The following is a 20,802-nucleotide window of genomic DNA, read 5'->3' on the forward strand; positions in this document are numbered from 1 at the left end:
TGAAAGCAAGTCTTATCTCCTATCTTCCAGAAGGAAAGCCTTTGGAAAAAACACATTAACAGGATAGAAAAATAGACAACTAAATATCAAGAAAATGTTAATAATTAAATCAATTTGTCCTCTAAACTACAACAGCTCTCAGTACTAATTATTTCAAATCATGTTAATGGATCTAATAATTTCATGAATGTGAGTATTCAATACCCTCATCATCTGAAAGCCATTTTACTATCAAAAAAAAAAAAGATTTGGGATTATGGTGCTGCCCAGGCAGGGTCCTAGGTCACTTACTCCTCTTGTGTTATTTTTCCAGTAGGATTGTTAACTTTTGTAAAGCACTTTTCTAAGGGTTGCAAAAGCTTTTTATGTACATGATTTCATTTGATCCTCACATTTTACATTGGGGAAACTGAGGCCCAGAGATGGTGAATGACTTGCCAGTGGTCCCACAATTGTAAAGTGCCAGAGAAGGTATTCACTCCCACATCCTTCTTGACTTTGGATGCAGCCTTTATGCCACTACATCAGAGAAAGTGGAGAACTTTGAGCCCCTCCACAAACCTCCTATTTTTATATAAATCTTACATCATCATTTAGAGGCCTTTCGTAAAAGCTGAATAGCAGGCTGCTTATGTTACTATGCAAAACTGAAGTTTTTATGTTGGGTATTACTTACTTTATTCAATACAAAGAGAGACAGAGTAGGATCCAAGAAGCCAAAACCTCCACTTAATGAAATGATAACAAATGATATAAGTCCAACCTTGGGTAGAGTAACAAGTTTCCAGAATGAGTGTTCACTAGGAGCAGCATCTATTGAGCAAAGGAGATAAGAGAAATTTTTTTCTTCAATTTTTAAAAATGTTATTGATAGTTCTTATTGTCATGATCAACTTCACTTCCTAATGTATTTCTCCCTCCTATCTAGAGATCCAATCTTATTAATTATGAAATAGATACCTGTGGGACTTGGTAGTCTCCAAAGTAATTCCCTCATTTGAAGACACAAAAAAGTTTGGAGAACTAAAATGACTTATCTAAGGTCACTTAGGGACATTGCTGCAATAATACTTTTCACAAACTGGAGAAGATTGTAAGTCTTTGGTTACCCAAAATTATTTCCCTCACTAGCTTGCAAAGAGAACATATCATTCCTAAACAGCCATGAGAATTACTCTTTTGGGTTGAGAAATAGTGATAAAGGAATCAACATCAACCCAGAGAAAGGCCTAGGATCTAACTTTGACCTTGTGTTGTCCAAGACTACTATCAATGATTTGGATGAAGGTACACTTGCAGATGACTCAGATCTGGGAGTGACAGATAGAGTCGTGACACAAAATGTCTCTAAAGGTTAATGTGGCTTTTAGAAGGTCAAATCTAGAATGATACATTTATTGTTATTACAATTTAAGACACACACTTAAAAAGACTCATCTGTACAAGGGCAGAAATGGACACATGAATGACAAATGTTAAAGGTGTTATATAAAAATGGGGACATTAATACACAGCTGGTGGAAATATAAACTGATCCAAACATTTTAGAGAACAATCTGGAATTGTACACAAAGAGTTATAAAGCTATACCTTTTGACTCAGCAATACCACTATTACGTTTATTTCCCAAGGTGATCAGGGAAAAAGGAAAAGAACTGATGTGTTCTATTTATAGCAGCTCACTTTGTGGTGGCAAAGAACTGGAAATTGAGGGTATGTCTATCAACCGGGGAATGGCTAAACAAGTCATGGCATATGATTGTGATGGAATACTACTGCAAGGTAAGAAATGATGGGCAGGTTAATTCTAGACAAACATGGAAAGACTTATGTAAAATTATAAAGAGTGAAATGAGCGTTACAAGAGAACATAGCAACAGAAATATTGTTTAAAGAATGATTTTGTATGTCTACCTCTAAAGAAAGGACTGATAAATAGAAATAAGACATAGTTTTATATGTATAAATATCTTTTTTGTTAAATAATGCCTTCTCTAATAAGGGGAAAGAAGGAGATAATAAATAAAGTATTAAATATAACAAATAAATTAATTTTAAAAAATTAAAAAAGATCTAGTGGCATCTTTGACCTTAAAGTTCAATTTGAATCAACAATATGACATAATTTTTTTTTTAAAGAAGAGTCAGTACAATTTTAAATTGTGTTGCAAGGCATTATGTATTGATCAAAAGAATATAGAGCCTTTGCCTTAACACATTTTAGGAAAGGCACTGGAAACTTGGAGAAGGCTCAGAGAAGGGTGACCAGGGTGATAAAAGAGGTGCACTGTTATAATTAAAATGGTTGATGTTGTAAACTGTAGTGAGTTAAAATGGTGGAAGATATAAATTGTGATAGATATAAGAGAGGGTGAGTAAATTTGACTGCAAAAAATATGTTTTACTAAAGTGTCTTGGTTTTTAAATCAAATATAAATTGGTCGCCAGGGAATATATTCCCAAATTATGAATATGCCCAAGTCAACTGGGTTTTATAGAGAATTTAATTAATAATACAATGAGGAATTAAAGAAAAGGAGGAGAGAGAAAAGGAATTAATGAGAAAAAATAGGTTGGCCAGGGCAGGCCTGGCCAACCCAGGCCTAAGCCTTAAGAGGGAAACCAGTCAATTATCACTCACCATAAGATTTGTCTTAAGCAAGGCTATCTGGGGAACAGAATCTCCCCAGAGGGAGTTCCAGCCAGAGTCAGCCTCACAAGGGACTTCTTTTCAAGAGATCTTCAAAGGGCCTCCTCCAAAAGGATCTATCTCCAAGGATCCAAGGATCTCCAAGCTTCCCATGCTCAAGAGATTCCTTTTCTTATATAGGGGTTTTTTTCCTATGTCACCTCCCCTAAGTTCTTCCATCTACCAATCACCGTAGATGTTTTCTAAATGACAGCCCACCTGAATTCCAGCTAAGTCGACTAATCCCCTCAGTAAATCTGAACCAGAGAAAACACAGCTGAGTAGACTAATCCCATCAAGAGAAAACCTAGAATCCCATTGTATCAATTCTAAAAACAGGAATGGCTCAAAGAAGTCCCTGCCTCATCATAAGCATGGGTCCAAGTACTTTCATTGTTTAGCAAGGAGTTTTTTTTCCCCTAAAGCAGTCTTTAAAGTCTCTAAAGTAGAGGTCCTCCCATTTCTGATCCTGGTGAGTTCTCACATCAAAATGGGGAATGTTTTCCAGTAGGGAATTTGTTCCAATGGATGATTCCTCAATGTGGAAATTTTTTTAACATTCACAAGTCTGAGAGATTTCAAGATTTACAGCACAGACCATGTCATATATAGATTGGATGAAGCAGCAGCCTGACATATGCAGAGTTTTCTAAGCATGAGCTTATGCAGGGCTTGAAAGCCAGAACAGAAGAGAATTGAATGTGCCATCAGTAGGTTTAGGGAAAGGGCAGTTTGCCACCATGTGGCTAAAAATGGTGTCTGCATTTTTGGAGATGTAAAAGGTAGACAATATGCAACCAGAGAATTAAAGTCTTAGTGTTTCTGAGTTAGTTTTTTTTTTTAATTCAAATGTTAATTCTGGACTGATAATATTTTGAAGAAAATTTAGCTAAAATCTTGAAATTCATCCAATAACATTTATTAAGCATCTGCCATGTATAAATATTATACTAGGTGCTGGAATAAGCTAAACGTTTAAGGTCCTAAAGTTCTTTCTCTTAGGAATAAAAAAAAAATCTAGTAATGTTGACAGAAAGGGCCCAAACCAAAAATCATGACATCACAGACTACCTTGAACACAAATAAAAGGAACATACAAATTAAAATATAATACTAGGAAGTTGCTAAATTGATTTTGAGGGATTAAAGTGATATGAACTTAACCAAATCTATTACAACTTCTTTATCTTCAATCTCTACTTTTCCACTGGGTAATTTACTTCCCCCTTTAAAATATACAAATGTCTATCTTGAAAATATATTTATTTTTTGCCTTCTGACTGTTATCATTTTTCTCCCCTTTCCACAGATAAAATGGCCTTCAAATGGTCTCTACCTCCAGAAGGAGATCCTTCTACTTTCTCACCACTCTACTGAAACAGTTTATGCCCCATCTCTAATGAAACAGCTTACTCTGACCTCCATGGCTTTTTCTTTTTCTTTATTACCATGCAGATTTTACTTACTATCACAGCAGGTCAATTCAACATGATATAGAGGCAGAGGTGTCATGAAGAAAACAGAAAGCAATGGGCTTGAAGTCAGGAAAGCATGGGTTCAAATCCTGCTTTAGATTTTACTTAAAAGCTGGATGACCCTGGGCAAGTCACTTAACCCTTTTGAGCTTCAGTGTCCTCATACCTAAGATGGAATTCTACCACCAACCTCAGTGAGATGTTATGAGGATAAATTGAGATAAAGTACTTTGTAGATCTTGTCAGTCATATGGATAAGATTCTGGATTTGAACTGGATTTGGAACCTGACTCCGAAAGCTGAATCTCTACCCACCAAGTAATGTTGTCTTTTTATCTGTTATTATTGCTGCTATTGTTATTGTTATTATGACTTCTGAATTCAGTCTCAACTTTTTTTCTGAAGTTTACTCCCACATTTCTATTGTCACCTTGACAGTAGAATTTTTCATCTAGCAGTCATATTTATTATTTCAAAAACAGAACTAATCAACCTTGTATAGTGAAACAGAATACTGGGTAGAGAATTAGAAAACTTTGGTTCTATATTATTTCCTAGCTTCTAACTTTAGATTTTATCGAGTCTTGTGGGTTTTTTTCTTATTGAGAAATAAGGAATTGGAATTGAGCAGTAATGCCCAACTCACAAAATAGAATGTACCATTAAATAATCAAAGTGTTATTGATAAATATTCAAGTTGGTTACAATTTATATTTCCCTTGCCTTTCCTACCCTTGTGGTTTCCAGAGATGAAAATAACCACAGCAACGGAAAGTATCCTCTCCCCAACTCTGATCAGCTCCAGGACTGACTGTTAGCATTCCCACCAGGTGATGAAACTTTTGAGAAAATGAAGTTTTCCTCACAAAAAGGCATATGGTTCTATATATGAAAGACAAATTCTAATGACTCCATAAATTCAGCTAAATTGGGCAATCTTGATGATTCTAACATCAGTCCTATATCCATTGACTTAGGACATTTAGGATGACCCCAGGTTAATGAGGGAAGTGATTTCAAGGCAAATGAGGGGGGGGCAGGGTGGCCTAAGGGATGAAAAGGTCAATAATGATCTATAGAATCAGGGACATAAGAACATTCCTACCATGGATAATGTTCTTCCTATCACCTGTAAGACTGTTATTTCTATGAGTGAGGCACCATAGAGAAAAGAAGGCTGGGTGGGGGCAAAACAATAACAGAGAAACTGTTTAGATAAAGAAACCTCAAATAGATATACTTGAAAGCTTTAATTCCATGAAGAAAAAAGAGACTAAAGAAGGCCCAAATAACTATAAGGGTCAAAATCAAAGAATAAAAATCTAAAGTAGACAGAAAGGGAAGATGGAAAATGAAGAGAAAGAGGGGGAGAAATTCTTTTTTAGAAAAAAAAATGCTGAAAAGCATAAAAACTCATGAACAAAACAAGTAGAAGGGAAAGGGAGGAAGAGGTATTCTTCTTGAATACTTGACTGAGAAAAAAAAAGGAATCAGATAACCAAATAAAAGAAAGTAAGTAAAAGGTCCATCTCAGAAACTATAAGAGAAGGTGCCAACTTGCACTGATAAAGAGTTTTCTCATTTGGGAGATCCCAATACAATGAAATAAAAAAGGCCTTACTCTTTCTCTCAATAAAATAAGGAATGATTCCTTTAAAAGGAAACATTTAGAATATTAGATGTTTATTTTTAATCAAGTGACTAAATATAAAATAAAACCAGCAACTTTCTCCTATTTAGTGCTAAGAAGAGAGGAATTTAATTGGCATATGAAATTTCCAGATGAGAAAACTTCCTTTAATTATGCAAGTCAACACTGGTATCTGCAACTTAATTGAAAAAGAAAGTACAGAGTGTGTGGAAATGGGAAACTTGTAGCTTTGGAGTATAAAGGAGAGAAAAAGAAGGGAAAAGAATTTTGATTTGAAGTAGCAAAAAGTACCAACTGGGGAAGGCAGGGCCACTCCAGAAAGAATTATCTCTAAGTAGATACTGAAGATAAACATTGCTTTCTTCACAAATTTACTTATAGCTAGTCACACAGGTCTAACAAAATATAGTTTTCAGAACTAAGTTCTGCTGTATGGTGGGAGTTTCTTGGTTTTGGTGGTTTACTGTCATTTGGAGTTCCTTTTGCCCTTATACCATGTTATTTCATTGCCAAAAATATGATAATTATCCAAAAAGAAAAGTTAAAAAGGGAACATTCCTGTCTCTGCTACTTATTACCTTGTGATCTGAGGTGAATCATTTAAACTTCTTTGGGTCTAAGTTTTCTCATTTATAAAGGGGCATTATTAGATGTAAAAAGTTATACTAAATCAGTTTTTTTAAAAAACTTTTTTATATGTCATGGGTCTTTGGGTGTTATGTCTGTTGAAACCTATGAATATGAACCCCTTCTCCAAGTAATATTTTTATTTAATTTTTAAAAACCTTTACCTTATGTCTTAGATTCAATACTGTGTATTGGCTCCAAGGCAAAAGAGTGGTAAGGGCTAGGCAATGGGGGTTAAGAGACTTGCCCAGGGTCACACAGCTAGGAAGTGTCTGAGGCCAGATTTAAGCCCAGGACCCTCCATCTCTAGGCCTGGCTCTCAATCCACTGAACCACCAGGTTGCTTCCCAAATAACATTTTTAAATGAGTAAAATATGGAGAACCACAAAAGAGACCAATTATGCTGAAGTATTATTATTGAAATGTTAAAAAATCAAGTTCATGGCATAGTTATTAAAATAGAAGAAAATCAAATTTATAAAGCTCATGTTAAAAACCCCTAGACTAGATGATCCTTTTTAATATAACATTATAATCCTATAATAGTTTAATCTTATAAAGAAGAAAAAAAAGTAGGGAATTTATAGTTCAGATTATAGGTACAACTTAACATAAGTCAAATGTTCATCACCATTTTGGGGAGGGAATATATATTTGTAATGCTCTTCAATCTGGTCAAACACCTCATGTGAGTAAGAAATGTAGTCTTACCATAATTAGGTAAAATACATATGTTGAGTGGCACCATCAGTAGAACTAGGCATCCAAGAAAAATAAATGGCACCTCATAGCCAAAAGTTTGATATAAAAAACCACCTAGAGGAGGTCCTAAAACTAGGCCCAGGCCAGAAAAAATTTCAAGGCTTCCCTAAAAGTGAGAAAACAAAGGAAAAATCAAGTCAGTGTTTCCCTAGCATCAATCAAATGGCTAAATATTTAAAGATACCCAGAAACTGACTAATGTAAAGCTATTTCACTTCATCAAAGTCAAGCTAGTACCTTGGGCTTTAAGCTAGAGGAAGCTGTTTTGTTGAGAGGGTAGCTTTTGATAATAATAGGTATAGGAGTAGAGCATATTTTACACAATTCCTCACCAGTAGTAGAGAGCTTCTTTAAGAAGACTAGACAGTCCTAAGAATCATGGGTAAATTTACTTGTACTTGTAGGTAATTGAATCTAGAAGTTAGAGGAGTATATGATAGAAATGTCCATACAACTGTTTTTCATGCATGTAATATCCATTCTTCAAGAATTCCATGGCAGGGAGCAGCTAGGTGGCTAGGTGCATTAAGAGGCCTAGAGATGGGAGGTCCTAGGTTCAAATGTGACTTCAAATACTTCCTAGCCTTGTGATCTGAGGCAAGTCACTTAACCCCCATTGCCTACTCACCACTCTTCTGCCTTGGAACCAATGCACAGGATTTATTTGAAGATGGAAGGTATGGGTTAAAAAAAAATTCCATGATAGTAGGGAGGGCAGAAAGGTTATCCTTTCCCACATGGGGATGCCAAAAGAAGTAGCTAATTAATTAATTAATTAATTATATTTAATTCTGAAAGTTAAAAGGTAAGGGAGTTAGGATTCAAAATTTCATGTTATGCTAAAGAGAGTAGGTCATTTACCAAGGCAAATTTGGCAATAGTGGTTACATTCATGCTTCTACCTAGTGAAAAAAAAGGTTTCAAATAAAATTTGAGATGAATTTTTAAAATGTCTTTATATTTATTTTAAAAATTTCCAGGCCTTTTTTGTTATTCAAAGCCAAAATATTTGTGAAAGAACAAAACATAATTTCAACATGTTCTGAACATAGTGATAAAAAGAGCTGGTCACATTTGCTTTTTATAAATCCCTACATTTGCATATTATAAATACAAAGGGAAAATGGAAAAAAATAAAACAATGAAATCTGACTTTTGACAAGTCAAAAGCCATGTTACATAAGTTGTAGAAGGCTGGCTGATAAAGAGGGATCTTCATATCTATGTCATATAATCAATGTTTTTCTATAAGTTTAATATACTAATAGATATCTCTGATATTGAATCATTATCCATTTTCATGCATCTGAAGTAGTTGCTAAATATTTTTAAGTGTATAGTTTGGCTTTCATCTCATATATTTATATATCTCTATCTTCGGAGGGTTGTGGAAAATGGGTTATACTTTCCTAAGCAACGTCAAAGTACCATATTTAACACTTCCAGAGCTCTATTATATGTTAGGAATGTAATATTTTTTGAGTCTTGACCTGTGATTTCATCCACATAGGGAGAAAATCCTTTCGACAAAGACAGATGTTCAATCATTTGGCAATTATGGTTTTAGAGAACCTATTTATTTATTATTGCCTGGGGAACTGAGCAGACTGAGTCCAGGGTCACCCAACCAGTATATTTTCAGTCAACCCAGGCCCTTCTTAGTCTTTCTATTCTGCTTCTTGAGGACCTACTATAACAAAAGTTATCAGAAGAAAAAAATAACATTTATAGAAAGAAGGGCCCCCAACCTCTTTAGATAGGGGAAAACTTGGGAGACAACAAATATCTGGAAAGCACTTAGAGACATACCATTACTGTAGCTACGTTATTTGGAAAAGCTTTTGCAAGAAGAGAAAATGATGCAGTTATTGCTGCAGCAAAGCTTATCGCGTCCACCACTCTCACAAGAAAACACATGGTAATAAATACTGGTCCATCAGGAGCTCGATCCAACATACTATAAAAGAATAAAGACAATTCTCAAATATATAGCTTCATATACCAGTCACTAGATCGGCATAATAGTCTGATTTGCAGAGTTCACATTCAATTTCTTCAAGCATTAGGGGACAGGCATTAAAAATGTTGCTTTGGTTAACAGTCTCACAAAAAGAGGAAATACTGATTTTTAAGAATTAGATTTGTCCAGGGTTGATTCTGTTTCTTCTTTTTTTCCTGAGCTCCTAAGAGAATGTTCAGAGAACACAGAGTTCCACAGTGTCTGGCACATAGGAAGTGTTTAAGAAATATTTGTTGACAGACTGATCCACGGGGGTGCTAAATTAGCATTGTCAGAGTAGTCTGAAACTTTTAAGAACAATCCCAAACATAGAGTCACTTGGGCAGAATTACTTAGAATGGCCACAGGCCCTTAGTTAAGACTTTTAACTTTCATGACTTTGAATTCCCCATCAAGTTCCTGGCATGGGCTAGCCCAAGGAAATCCCTGTGATACCTTTCAGAGTAGACTCACTATTACTATTACTGATCCAGCAAGAATCCTAGAGCTCAGTATAGCAACATTTCTTCTGCTCTCTTCCAGTTCCTCTCCCTGTCTAAACTTTGACAGGCAAAAGGCAAGAGAACAGGGTAAATATCAACTAAATGATAATGTGATATGTAGGCTTTTAAACATATCCCCTACTACTTTCCTAGGAGTCATGTTTTCATTGCAGCAGAGATGAAATAAGAAATAGGTAGTTGGACTAGAACCTAACTATGTCTTTGGCTCTCTATAGGACTCAAGATAATAATCTTCTCAATCCAAGCTAGAATGTTTTTTCTTACTTAGGTTTTCCACATTACAATTTGCTGATGCTATTTAAAAAAATAATTTAAAAAAAGTGTTTATTTTTCACATTCTTAAAAAAACCCAAAACTTTGCATTCCAAATTTTCTTCCTTCTTCCCCTCTGCCAAACATATTTCCATATTAGCCATAGTGCCAAAAAAAAAAGTCCAGAAAAGTAGAGAAAAAAATTATACTTCAATATGGCTAGTGATGCTTTAATGAGAATAGAAACAGGAATGGATTCTCTTTTGATCACTCCAGCATGATTAAAGATATCTGGTAGATATCAGGCACACATACTAAAAGGTACCAAGCCAACCCAGTTTTATATTTTATATTCCAAGGGAATGTTCAGACTAGGTTTTTAAGACATCCAAAAAACAGAGCTGACACTTGAATTTCATCAAAATGTGCATAAAATGTGCTTGTTATGTGGAGATGGTAAATTTCGTTTTGCCTGTGGAGCCATGGATCAGTCACTCATGGTCTTCTTATTTGTGTCCCTCAGTCAAATTACAAGTAGGAAAGTGCTCAAGAGGAATTAAATGGAGAATACTAGCTTATTTCAAGAGTGACTGAAAATCAATTGGCATATAATCCAACCTGGCTAACTGAGCATGTATGCTACTAAAGAAGCAGCCTAATGGGGGAGATGGAAAGCAAAATGAAGGGAAACAGAGGTCTTAAAAGTCTGTTTTTCAAAGTAACCACTCTCCATTCTTCCTCTGGATGGTGACAGCCAAAAATAACTACAAAATGCCAAGAATGCCTTCTTTTCAGAGCTTAGTTGGTACCTAATTTTAACATCTTTACCTCATTCTAATCAGATCACTATGCTACCTCAACACATATATGCTTTCTCTTCATTAATTTGCATGTATGCTTGTTAGTAAAAGGTCCTACAGTACTGTGAAAGGGAATTTTTATTCCCTTGGTCTATTTTAAGTTAATCAATCAAGAATTTAAAGTACTCCTACTTAACACTTAGTAAGTCACTAACAAAGAAAGTTCACACCCTAAAAGGCACCAAGCACTAGGAGAGGGTGCAGGCCTTGGGGGCCCAGCAGTGCTAGGCAAATTGAAAAACTGAAAGGCTGTGACTGATTCCAGAGATGTGACAGGAGAGCTGATGGGTGGAGAAAACTGTATGTATAAAAACAGGAGCCTAAGAGTGATTCCCTCTCTTCATTCTTGAATTCTTGGCTCTTCATTCTTGGCAGAAGGTGAGCTCTGGTCAGATTCTTGGCAGTCATGGCCTCATGTGCACTGAAGGTTCTTCACAGTTTTTTCAGAGTCTTTAGCTTTTCGGATTTTAGCTTCCTGATCTGGACTTTGGATTCTGGTGAGATTCCCATTAGGATTTGCATTTGTGGTCTGGAGACACTAGGATTAGGACTTAGAGCATTTTTAACTAGGTGATGCTTCTACCTCCTTCCTATATTTCCCCCTTAAATATCTCTATCTTGCTGTAAGTAAAGCTACTAACAGTCTACTGACTCATAGTTTAGTTTTAACTTTTATAAATGGTAACCAGAACAATTCTTTTTTTTAAACCATTATTATTTTTGTCAAACCAAATTTTAAATATTACAGCTGTCAGTTATATATCAGTTGTGGATTAACCCCATCAATGATCTGTGATATTCTTGAGGATACTATCTATTTGAACTTCTAGTTTTTCCATTTATTTACCGTATTACTTTAGAGATGAAGGGGAAACCCTTCATTTTCACCCTCTTGCCACTTCTATCAGTACTGAATGTAATTCCAGGAAATACATCTTTACTGATTTAAATGCCCTCACACAAATTTCCAAATGAATATAGATTTTGAAGTTGATGTTCAACTGAATCCCAAATCCAAAAAGCCATAAACTTACCCAAAGAGAATTGTAGCTCCTCCTGAGACAAACATTCCTGCCACAAACATGAACTTAGCTCCAATCTGTACAAGCTATAAATTGTTAAATAAATAAATAAAATGTTAAATAACATAATGAGCTAATTACTCTAATTCTATACCTATGTCAACAAGATTGAGTATCTACTACATCTGATACTGTAGTAAGAGACAGAGGAGATTTATCCTTTTATCTCCAATGCACATTATATATTACATTTCACATATTAAGTATTTAATAAATGTTTGCTGAACAAATGAATTTATAGAATAGGGGGAAGACTGTGCCATATAATAGCTAGCATTCATATAGTATTTGCAAAGTGCTTTACAAAAGTAATCTCAGATTATCCACAGCCCTAGGAAACAGGTGCTTTCATTATCCCCATTTTACAAATGAGGAAACTGAGGAAAACAGTTATGACACTCCATCTCCTGTTAGATTGAAATATGAAAGATTATTATTATATATCATTAGGATAAGAAATCTTCAAACTTATAGGCTAATTATTTAAAAATAATTAATTAAATTTGTTATACTAGCTCTCCCTTCTTGCCTTGGGTATACTCCCTTCTTACTTTGTCTCTTGGAATCCCTAATAATAATCTTCCTTCCAGTGCCTTCCTTTCCAAAACTGGAAGGACACCACCACCATCATCCCGGTGCAGGCCCTCATGGCCTCATACCTGGACTCTTACTGCTTGGGCTCCCTCCCTGATCCAGCCCATCCTCCACTTGGCTGTCAGATTGATCTTCCTAAAGCAGAGGTCCAAACATGTCATGCTCTCTTCTTTCCCATGTGACCTCCCAACTCAGTAAACTCCAGTGGCTTCCCCTCACCTCCAGGATCAAATCTAAAATCGTCTATTTAACTGGTAAAGCCCTTCTTAATCTGGTTGCTTCCTATCTCCCCTATCTGCTTACATTTTACCCCTCTTTGTATATTCTCTGATCTAGTGAGGTTGGCTTTCCTGCTCTTCCTTAACTGTTCCCCTCCTTCTCCTGACTCAGCACTTTCGCTGGCTGTTGGCCAGTTCTGGACAGTCTCCTTCCTTATCTCCCCTTCCTGGCTTCTCTAGCTTACTTCAAGTTTCAAGGCTTGTTTAAAGACTTACTACATTGTTTCATTTTGTATATATCCCATGCATACATATCCAGGGCTTCAGGGCTGATTTAAATTGTTAAAGTTGCATGGTCAGGAACGTCCAGTCTATGTATACACTGTTCTTTTCTGGAAGGGCATTCCCCCTTTTATCTGTGTATCTCCAGCACTTCAGTTTCCTGACACAAAGGCAGTGAGTCAATAAACATTTATTAAGCACCTCCTCGATATGTGCCAGACAAGGGTAGTAAGTGGTGCAGTGGACAGAGCATAGAGCTTGCAATGAGGAAGGCTTGTTTTCATGAGTTCAAATCTGGCTTCGAACTAGCTGTGTGATCCTGGGCAAGTCAGTTAATTCTGTTTGCCTCAGCTCCTCATCTGGGAAAATGAACCAGAGAAGGAAATGACAAACCCTTCTAGGGTCTTTGCTGAGAAAATCCCCAAAAGGAGGACATGCCTGGAACAACTAAACACCAAAAACAAGTGTCAGACACTGTGCTAAGTACTGGGAATACAAAGGAAGGCAAAAGGTAGTCCCTGCTCTCAACTGGCAGCTCCTAACCTAATAAAGGAGACAACATGCAAAACCAATCGCATCAACTGCCAGGAGAAATAAGGGGAATAATGCTTTTTTTTTTTTTGCTCAGTATGCCCAGTTCACCAAGGAAGGGAAGGAAACATAGGATCAGCCGTCTCCCTCCTAGGTGTCTCCATGCCTCATTAAGTGATCTGGGCATCCTCAGCAAAGCCCTGTTATAACAGTAGTAGAGCAAAGTGCCTGCACTTGTGGTTTCACTGGTAGAGGGAGGAAATTCTCCACCACAAAGCCAATCACCATCTCCACACCTTAGTGAGCAAGGGGCCAGGGCACTGAAGGGCAGCCTTTAAGTGTTAGAGGTAGAACATAAACCTTAGTCTTCCCAGATTTAAGGGCAGCACTTAATACATTATATACTCAACTGCCTCTCTACATAGTATTTTTTAATGCAATTATATACTTAAAATGAAATTTAATATTTAAAAAAATGTTTCATCAATGTTGATATTTCCTCCACTAATATAATTCAAATTTTAGATTTTCTATTTATTTATTGTGTAACCTCTTCATCTGTCATCTCTGGCAATTTACCTGGAGAAAATAAACAACTTACTTGCCAAACTCTTTTTGTTGTGGGTCAAATTAAACAACATGTAAAATAATTTTATAACCATATATCACTATGTAATGTGTGCTATTATTTTACTTCAGAAATGGCAATGAATTTAACAGCCATAGTAAAGACAAAAATTCTTTACTTAAACCATTAGTTCTGAGAACAGAGTGTAAATAGAAGAAAAGTTGACAGTATATCTTCTAATAGATGGCATTGATTACTTCTATATCAAGGGGAATTAGGGACAGATCATTGAGAAAATGTAACAAATCACAGCTTATTATTATATTAGAATTTACAGATTAACTCTAAAAATACTTACATATTTCCCAAATAACAAGGATGAGAGCAAGTTGAACAAAGCAAAGCATCCAAAGATCATTCCAATGACTGTATTGCTGACATCTTTTTTTTCAGCCTTTAAAGGAAAAACAAACAAGCATAACCAAGGGAAAAAAAATCTTTAGAATACAGTCTAATTCTTCAAAATTCTAGTGAAAAGAACATTGGATTAGAAATCAGAGAAGCTAGGCTCAGATTCTATCCCCTTAAGATGCTAAAAATCACAAGATTGAGATCAGCACTCACTGGGAATAAAAATATAACCACCATGACAAGTGTGTGACAACTAGGTGATGTGGTGGAGAGAACTTGACCTGGAGTCAGTAAAGACTTGAGTTTAGATCCTGTCTCATGTACTTTCTGGCTGTGGGATTCTTGTCAAGTTACCTGACGTTTCGGGTGCTTCATCTATAAAATGAAGTGGTTGGAATCTCTAGCATGTAAATTCCCTTCCAATTCTAAATCTAGGATTCTGTGACTGCCATATAGAGTAGGGCCACAGTCTATCTTGCTTAAGTATTCCATCTTGGGGGCAGACCATCCTCTTTAATATTAACTGCAAGGGATGTATCCTCAAACATCTAATTTTCTTCTTAAACATGTATTATGGAATCTATGAATCCATTAAAAAACCAAGTATCAAAACTATTTTCAGGCTCTCCCATATTTTGATAGAACCAATTTCATAAAGATACCATCTGCTACATAAAAAGTATTTTATCTTATCTGTCCTAAGTTAACTTCTTCCTGGATACCCTCTTATATTATAGGTCACTCCAAAAAGAATGCTTTCCCAATCTCCTGTGAATGCTCCCATTCTTTACACCTGCCTTCCATCTCAGGAGGGGATGATCCTGCTTCTTGCCAAAGCCAATCGCTCCTGGCAGGTCCTTGGCCTCACTCCTTGTCTCCTCTGGCACCTTACCTTGCTACAGTGATCATCCCCTTTCTCTCATCTTCAGTCTTTCCTGATGATCTACTTGTGCTTCCTGGAGTAGTCTCCTAATTGTTTTTTCAACCTCATCTTTTCTCTTTCCAATCTACCCTCCATCCAGCTTCCAAAGTGATTTTCCTAACATGTAAATCTGACCATGGACACTCTCATTCTCAAACAGTGACTCCCTATTGCTTCTTTCTTTGCTTTACACAAACAGGGAACAACCATCCCTCCAAGTAGATTGTTTCACTCTTTGCACTTATATACCCAATGTCTACATACGGTAGGCACTTAATAAATGCTCCAATTCCCCTCCTCATTTGGATAGTCCAGCTAAACTGACTTTCCTGCTATTTATCACACTTAACACTCCATCTCCCTTCCTTATACTGCTTGTCTTCCATACCTAACATGCTCCTTTCTCCAGAGTTCTGCTCATGTATCACCTACATGAAGCCCTTGAAGATCCTCTGAGAAATTGGTGCTTCTGTCACCCAAATGTATATTTTAGATATGTGTATTTATATAAATGTTGTCTTATTCAATAGGACATAAGCTTCTTGAGGGTAGGAACTATCAATTTTGTCTTGGTATTACTGGCACCTAGCATATAGTAGGCTCATAATAAATAGTTGATTAGTTGCCTGTTACCTTCAAGAATTCTCAAATCTCTATCCTAAGAAACAACTACTGTCCCTCTTTCCCCACCAAAAAACCCTAAAGTCTCTGCTCCTAAATTCCTAGAAGTCTCCACTATGTTACTTATCACTTATCCTCTCACGTAATCTGACTTCACCTTCAGATACTTTGATGACACCTCCTTCTCAAAGATTACCAATGCACTGACTCATAGAGTTCAATAGTATCTTCTCAGTATGCATCTTAAGTTTTCTGCAGCCTAGCATTGTTGAAGTACCATCACTTTTTCCTTGATTTATTTTTATGACACTGCTCAGTCCAGAGTTTCTTCTGACCTCAATGATCTTGGTGAATCTTCTGAGTTTTTTTGTTGTTGTTGTTCCTATACTTTCAAATTTAGTCATTCCTCTAAAATTCTGTCCTTCACTTTCTTTTCTTTTCTCCCTAGACATTCTCCCTTAGTGTTCTTAGTTCTTCTCATAATCTCAATCCTATTTCTCTCTGACTTTTAGTCCTGAATCATGTTTTGCTGCCATTTCAAATTCAGTGTGTCTAAAACCCAACACTTTCCTTTCAAAACAGATCTTCTTTCATAACTTCCTCAATCCTTCATCAGTTGCACAGTTTGCTCAACAACTCAATCTCCCAACTTTAGGGCATTCTAGATTTTTGGCTCTCCTTCACTGCTCCAAAATCCAACCAGTTGTTAAGTTCTATTTATTCTCCTTTTCCAAGATCCTTAGTATTCAATTCCTCTTTTCACTTCCACCACACAAGTTAAAGCTCTTACCACCTCCTGCTTGCCATTCTTACTTTTCATCTTACCTTTCATTATATTTTTATTTTTATATTTATACTTTTCATCTATAAACATGTATATCTACTCTTTCCCCAATAAAATGCAAAGCATACTTTTTTGGACCTAATAATTACATGACAATTAATAAATTCTGTTGACTTACACAAAGAAGCATATAGGCTAAATAAAATGCTTAGAACATCAGACTCAGAATAGATTTTTAGTAAGGATAGTAAGTAGAACATAAGGCATTTAAATTAGTTGAATATGAATTAGTGTAGAATTTAAAATGTGCATCCATGGGAACCTGGGATTCCATGAGGCAGCTGTATGAAGTAGTTCCTTAAAATAAACTATAAAAATGCTTACAAGTTATATCACCTCCAGATCCTAATTCAACAACATTTCAGGAGTTAGGTTGCTATGAAAAAAAAAACACTGAAGACCTATTATATAGTAGTATAATAATAATAATAGCTAGTATTTATATAGTGGGCAGGTGGGTAGCAAAGTAGAGGGATGACCTGAAGTGAGAAAGAATTATCTTCCTGAGTTCAAATCTGGCCTTAGACACTTACCAGCTGTAAAACCTTGGGCAAGTTACTTAACCCTGTTTGCCTCAGGTTCCTCATGTGTAAAATGAACGGGAGAAGTGTCAACTTGAATTAAAAAGAAGATAGTCAATATAGTGAAAACTATCTTTAGCTGGGGAAAGGCATTGTCACTGGGGTACCATGAAGCAGCAAGTGGCAGGAAGCTCTGAAAGGTGGTTGGCATGGGATTATTATAATAGAACAGGGGGGAGGAGGCTATACAATTCTCAGAAGGCCAGGCTACAGATTTCAGGGGGGTTCAGACAAGGTAGATTGTTTTTCAATACAATCAAAAATCCATAGAAAAATCTTGGGAATTCCCAGAGGAGAGAGTTGAGTAGTTACTAAATAGTCAGCCTCAGTCAATTCATGGATCTAGGAACCAGGACAAGCTCAGCTTCAGTGAGCTCCTGGTCAGATGTGCTGGACAGAAGGAAACAGAAAACCACTATGGTATCTTTGCCAAAAAAAAACCAAAAAAACCCAAAACAACCCAAATGGGGTCACAAAGAATTAAACATGACTAAAACATCTGAGTAACAAAAACTTTATTGTGCTTTCAAGTTCGCAAAGTACTTTACAAAAGATCTATTTTATCCTCCCCAAAACAAAAAGAGGTAGAGGCTATTATTATTATACCTATTTTTATAAATAAGGAAACTCAGGCAGGTGGAGGTTAAGTAACTTACCCAGGACCACATAACTAGTAAGTGCCTGAGGTAAAATTTGAATTCAGATCTTCCTTATACAAGATCCAACACTATTCACCCTGCCATTTAGCACTGTGCTTGTAAGAAAGTAAAAATAAGACTCATTCCAGAAGCATTATTGACTTTAAAACTTTGTAATGAGAAACTGGTGAGTCAGCAAATCAGTCTAATATAAAGACCATGGTAGGTAAGTTACTCTTTTCTACTGTCCAAAGAAAAACCAGAATGTCCAGTAAAGTTACTCTCAGGAGAAATCAATTATATAAGTCAGTAAACTCCAAGGAACTATCTGTATTTTTGTGGTAAAGAATTTATTTGTATCAAAATAAGAGGGACTAAAAGACCTGAATTAGTATCCAGCCTCCCTCACTTCTGAGCTGGGTGCTAGTCATTTTACCTATCTCAATCTCCATTTTCTCTTCTCTAAGATGGAGATAAAAACAGCATCTATCTCTCAGAATTGTGGTGAGGATCAAGGGAGATGATACACATAAAGCACTTTGCGTACCTTAAAGTGATATAGAAATGCTAGCTATTTTTACAGTGAAGAAAATATTGGTCTTGGAGGCAGGAAGGCTTATGTTCTAGTTTTGCCCGTAATACATTCTAGTTATTGGTCATGGACAAGATTTTATGTCTTTCACTACTTTGGGCAACTCTCTGAGAATATTAAGTTGCAGAAAAAGTGTCCACCTGATTGATTGGTAAATGGAGTTTCCCGTATCCAAGAGTTCCCTATCCCAATGAAATCTTGGTTCTCTTTCCTATGGATTGACATAAGTGGCATTCTCACTTGGCTCACTCATCTTGCTAAGATTTTTTTTTTTAAACCCTTACCTTCTGTCTTGGAGTCAATACTGTGTATTGGCTCCAAGGAAGAAGAGTGGGAAGGGCTAGGCAATGGGGGTCAAGTGACTTGCCCAGGGTCACACAGCTGGGAAGTGTCTGAGGCCAGATTTGAACCTAGGATCTCCCATCTCTATGCCTGGCTCTCAAACCACTGAGCTACCCAGCTGCCCCCCTCAAATATATTATTGGTATATGCTATGATGGAGGAGTTGTTCATGTATTATTATTGCTATATTTTGAAAATAAGGTAGAAAAAAGCATACAAACTTCACAAAACAAGTCCATCTCTAGGCCTGGCTCTCAATCCACTGAGCTGCCCCCGCTAAGTTAAGATTTTGACTACTGATATTTGTTCTAGATTTGAAGATTCTATATAATATAAAGTACTATATATGGCTTCTATAAATTTTATTTATTACCAGTTACATACAAATTTCCATCCAAGTTTTCCTAAGTTATATGATGGAACTTAATTGTAAACCTTAAAATTTCTTAGACTTATAAATGTTTAAAGTGATTTCCTTGTCACATAATCTCCTTTCCCTTCCCTCACCCAGGACTGGCAGACAATTTGATCTAGGTAATATATATATTATGTAAAACATATTTCCATATTGTTCATTTTTTAAAGTGAGTAATATTATAAAATCAAAATCCCAAAACATAAACCCACATAAACACCTAAAAAATCATATGCAATTCATCTGCATTCCACCTCCAACAGTTCCTTCTCTGGAGGTGGATAGCATACTGGAACCCAAGTCCCTTAGAATTGTCCTGGATCATTGATTTAATATAGCCTTTTTTCTTGAGGACAATTAAGTCCACACACTTCCCAAGTCTGTCCTTGATTGGGGGAGATTGGTAGAGAGTGGGATAAGTAAAGATATAAAAAACCTCTTACCTCATTAGGGAAAAATGGTCCCAGTATTGAATAGCACATCATTGATCCCAAATTAATGGAAGCTGCTGATATTAGTATAGAGATCTGTTCTCTTGAAAGTCGTCTAGATGCTTCTCTAGCAACCTCTGATGGGCCATCATCTTAAATATAAACATTTTGAAGTTATATAAATTTAAATACCAATAGTCAACATGTATTTTTAATATATATTTTTAAAAGAAAATTAATAACAGTAGTTTTAAAAAAGAATGCATTAGTGTTTGCAACTGATGTATACAATCTTCATCTTATTTTACTGTGATTTTAGAGACAGTTTTCATTTCTACATATTTGGCAATAAATATTTCAAATTATAAATTTGCAAACAATCTAATTAGTTATATCCTTAGTGGTTAAAGGGAACATTATAAATAAGACATATATTCTTTATAAAAATATGCATATATGTGTGTATATGTATATATATATATATATGTATATATACTTTTTAATAACACCCTAAAACAGCAGAATGAATTTTGGCTTTTGCCTCTGATGAATTTACATATCTTTTTTGACCTGTTTCATATGCTGAAATGGTTTAATTTTATATTCAGGGTTGAACTGTAGTTCATTATTTTTCATTTAAGGAAATTGAGGGAATTAAGGACACAGATAAATTAGTAAAATGAAACAGTTGAAGAATTATAGGAAAGAACAGTATGCTTCAGCAAAAAAAAATTCTTATAAATATGGAAGTTACAGGAAGAACCTTCAAACTAGTTGATATATTCTTGGACCTTTTAATTTAGCTTTTCTTTCTAGGGCTATCACAGTCGAACTGGTTAATATACTAATGTACCTTTAATTTATTGTTTATTAAAAGATTTTATTTCATA

General features: G+C 35.7%; 1 protein-coding gene across 2 annotated transcripts in view; it reads right to left on the reverse strand.

The window, feature by feature from the left end:
• Positions 1-20,802, reverse strand: part of SLC18B1 (solute carrier family 18 member B1) — a 41,782-nt gene that overhangs the window by 12,450 nt on the left and 8,530 nt on the right. For both annotated transcript variants that reach the window (XM_056818805.1, XM_056818804.1), the window contains exons 3-8: positions 19,925-20,064; positions 14,474-14,569; positions 11,875-11,948; positions 9,015-9,162; positions 7,155-7,311; positions 677-813 (exon numbers count right to left, since the gene is read on the reverse strand). In XM_056818805.1, the coding sequence (XP_056674783.1) occupies positions 677-813; positions 7,155-7,311; positions 9,015-9,162; positions 11,875-11,948; positions 14,474-14,569; positions 19,925-20,064 (752 nt within the window). The remainder of the gene's footprint in view (positions 1-676; positions 814-7,154; positions 7,312-9,014; positions 9,163-11,874; positions 11,949-14,473; positions 14,570-19,924; positions 20,065-20,802) is intronic.

The sequence above is a fragment of the Monodelphis domestica genome, chromosome 2, assembly GCF_027887165.1.
Source record: "Monodelphis domestica isolate mMonDom1 chromosome 2, mMonDom1.pri, whole genome shotgun sequence".
NCBI classification, from domain to species: domain Eukaryota; kingdom Metazoa; phylum Chordata; class Mammalia; order Didelphimorphia; family Didelphidae; genus Monodelphis; species Monodelphis domestica.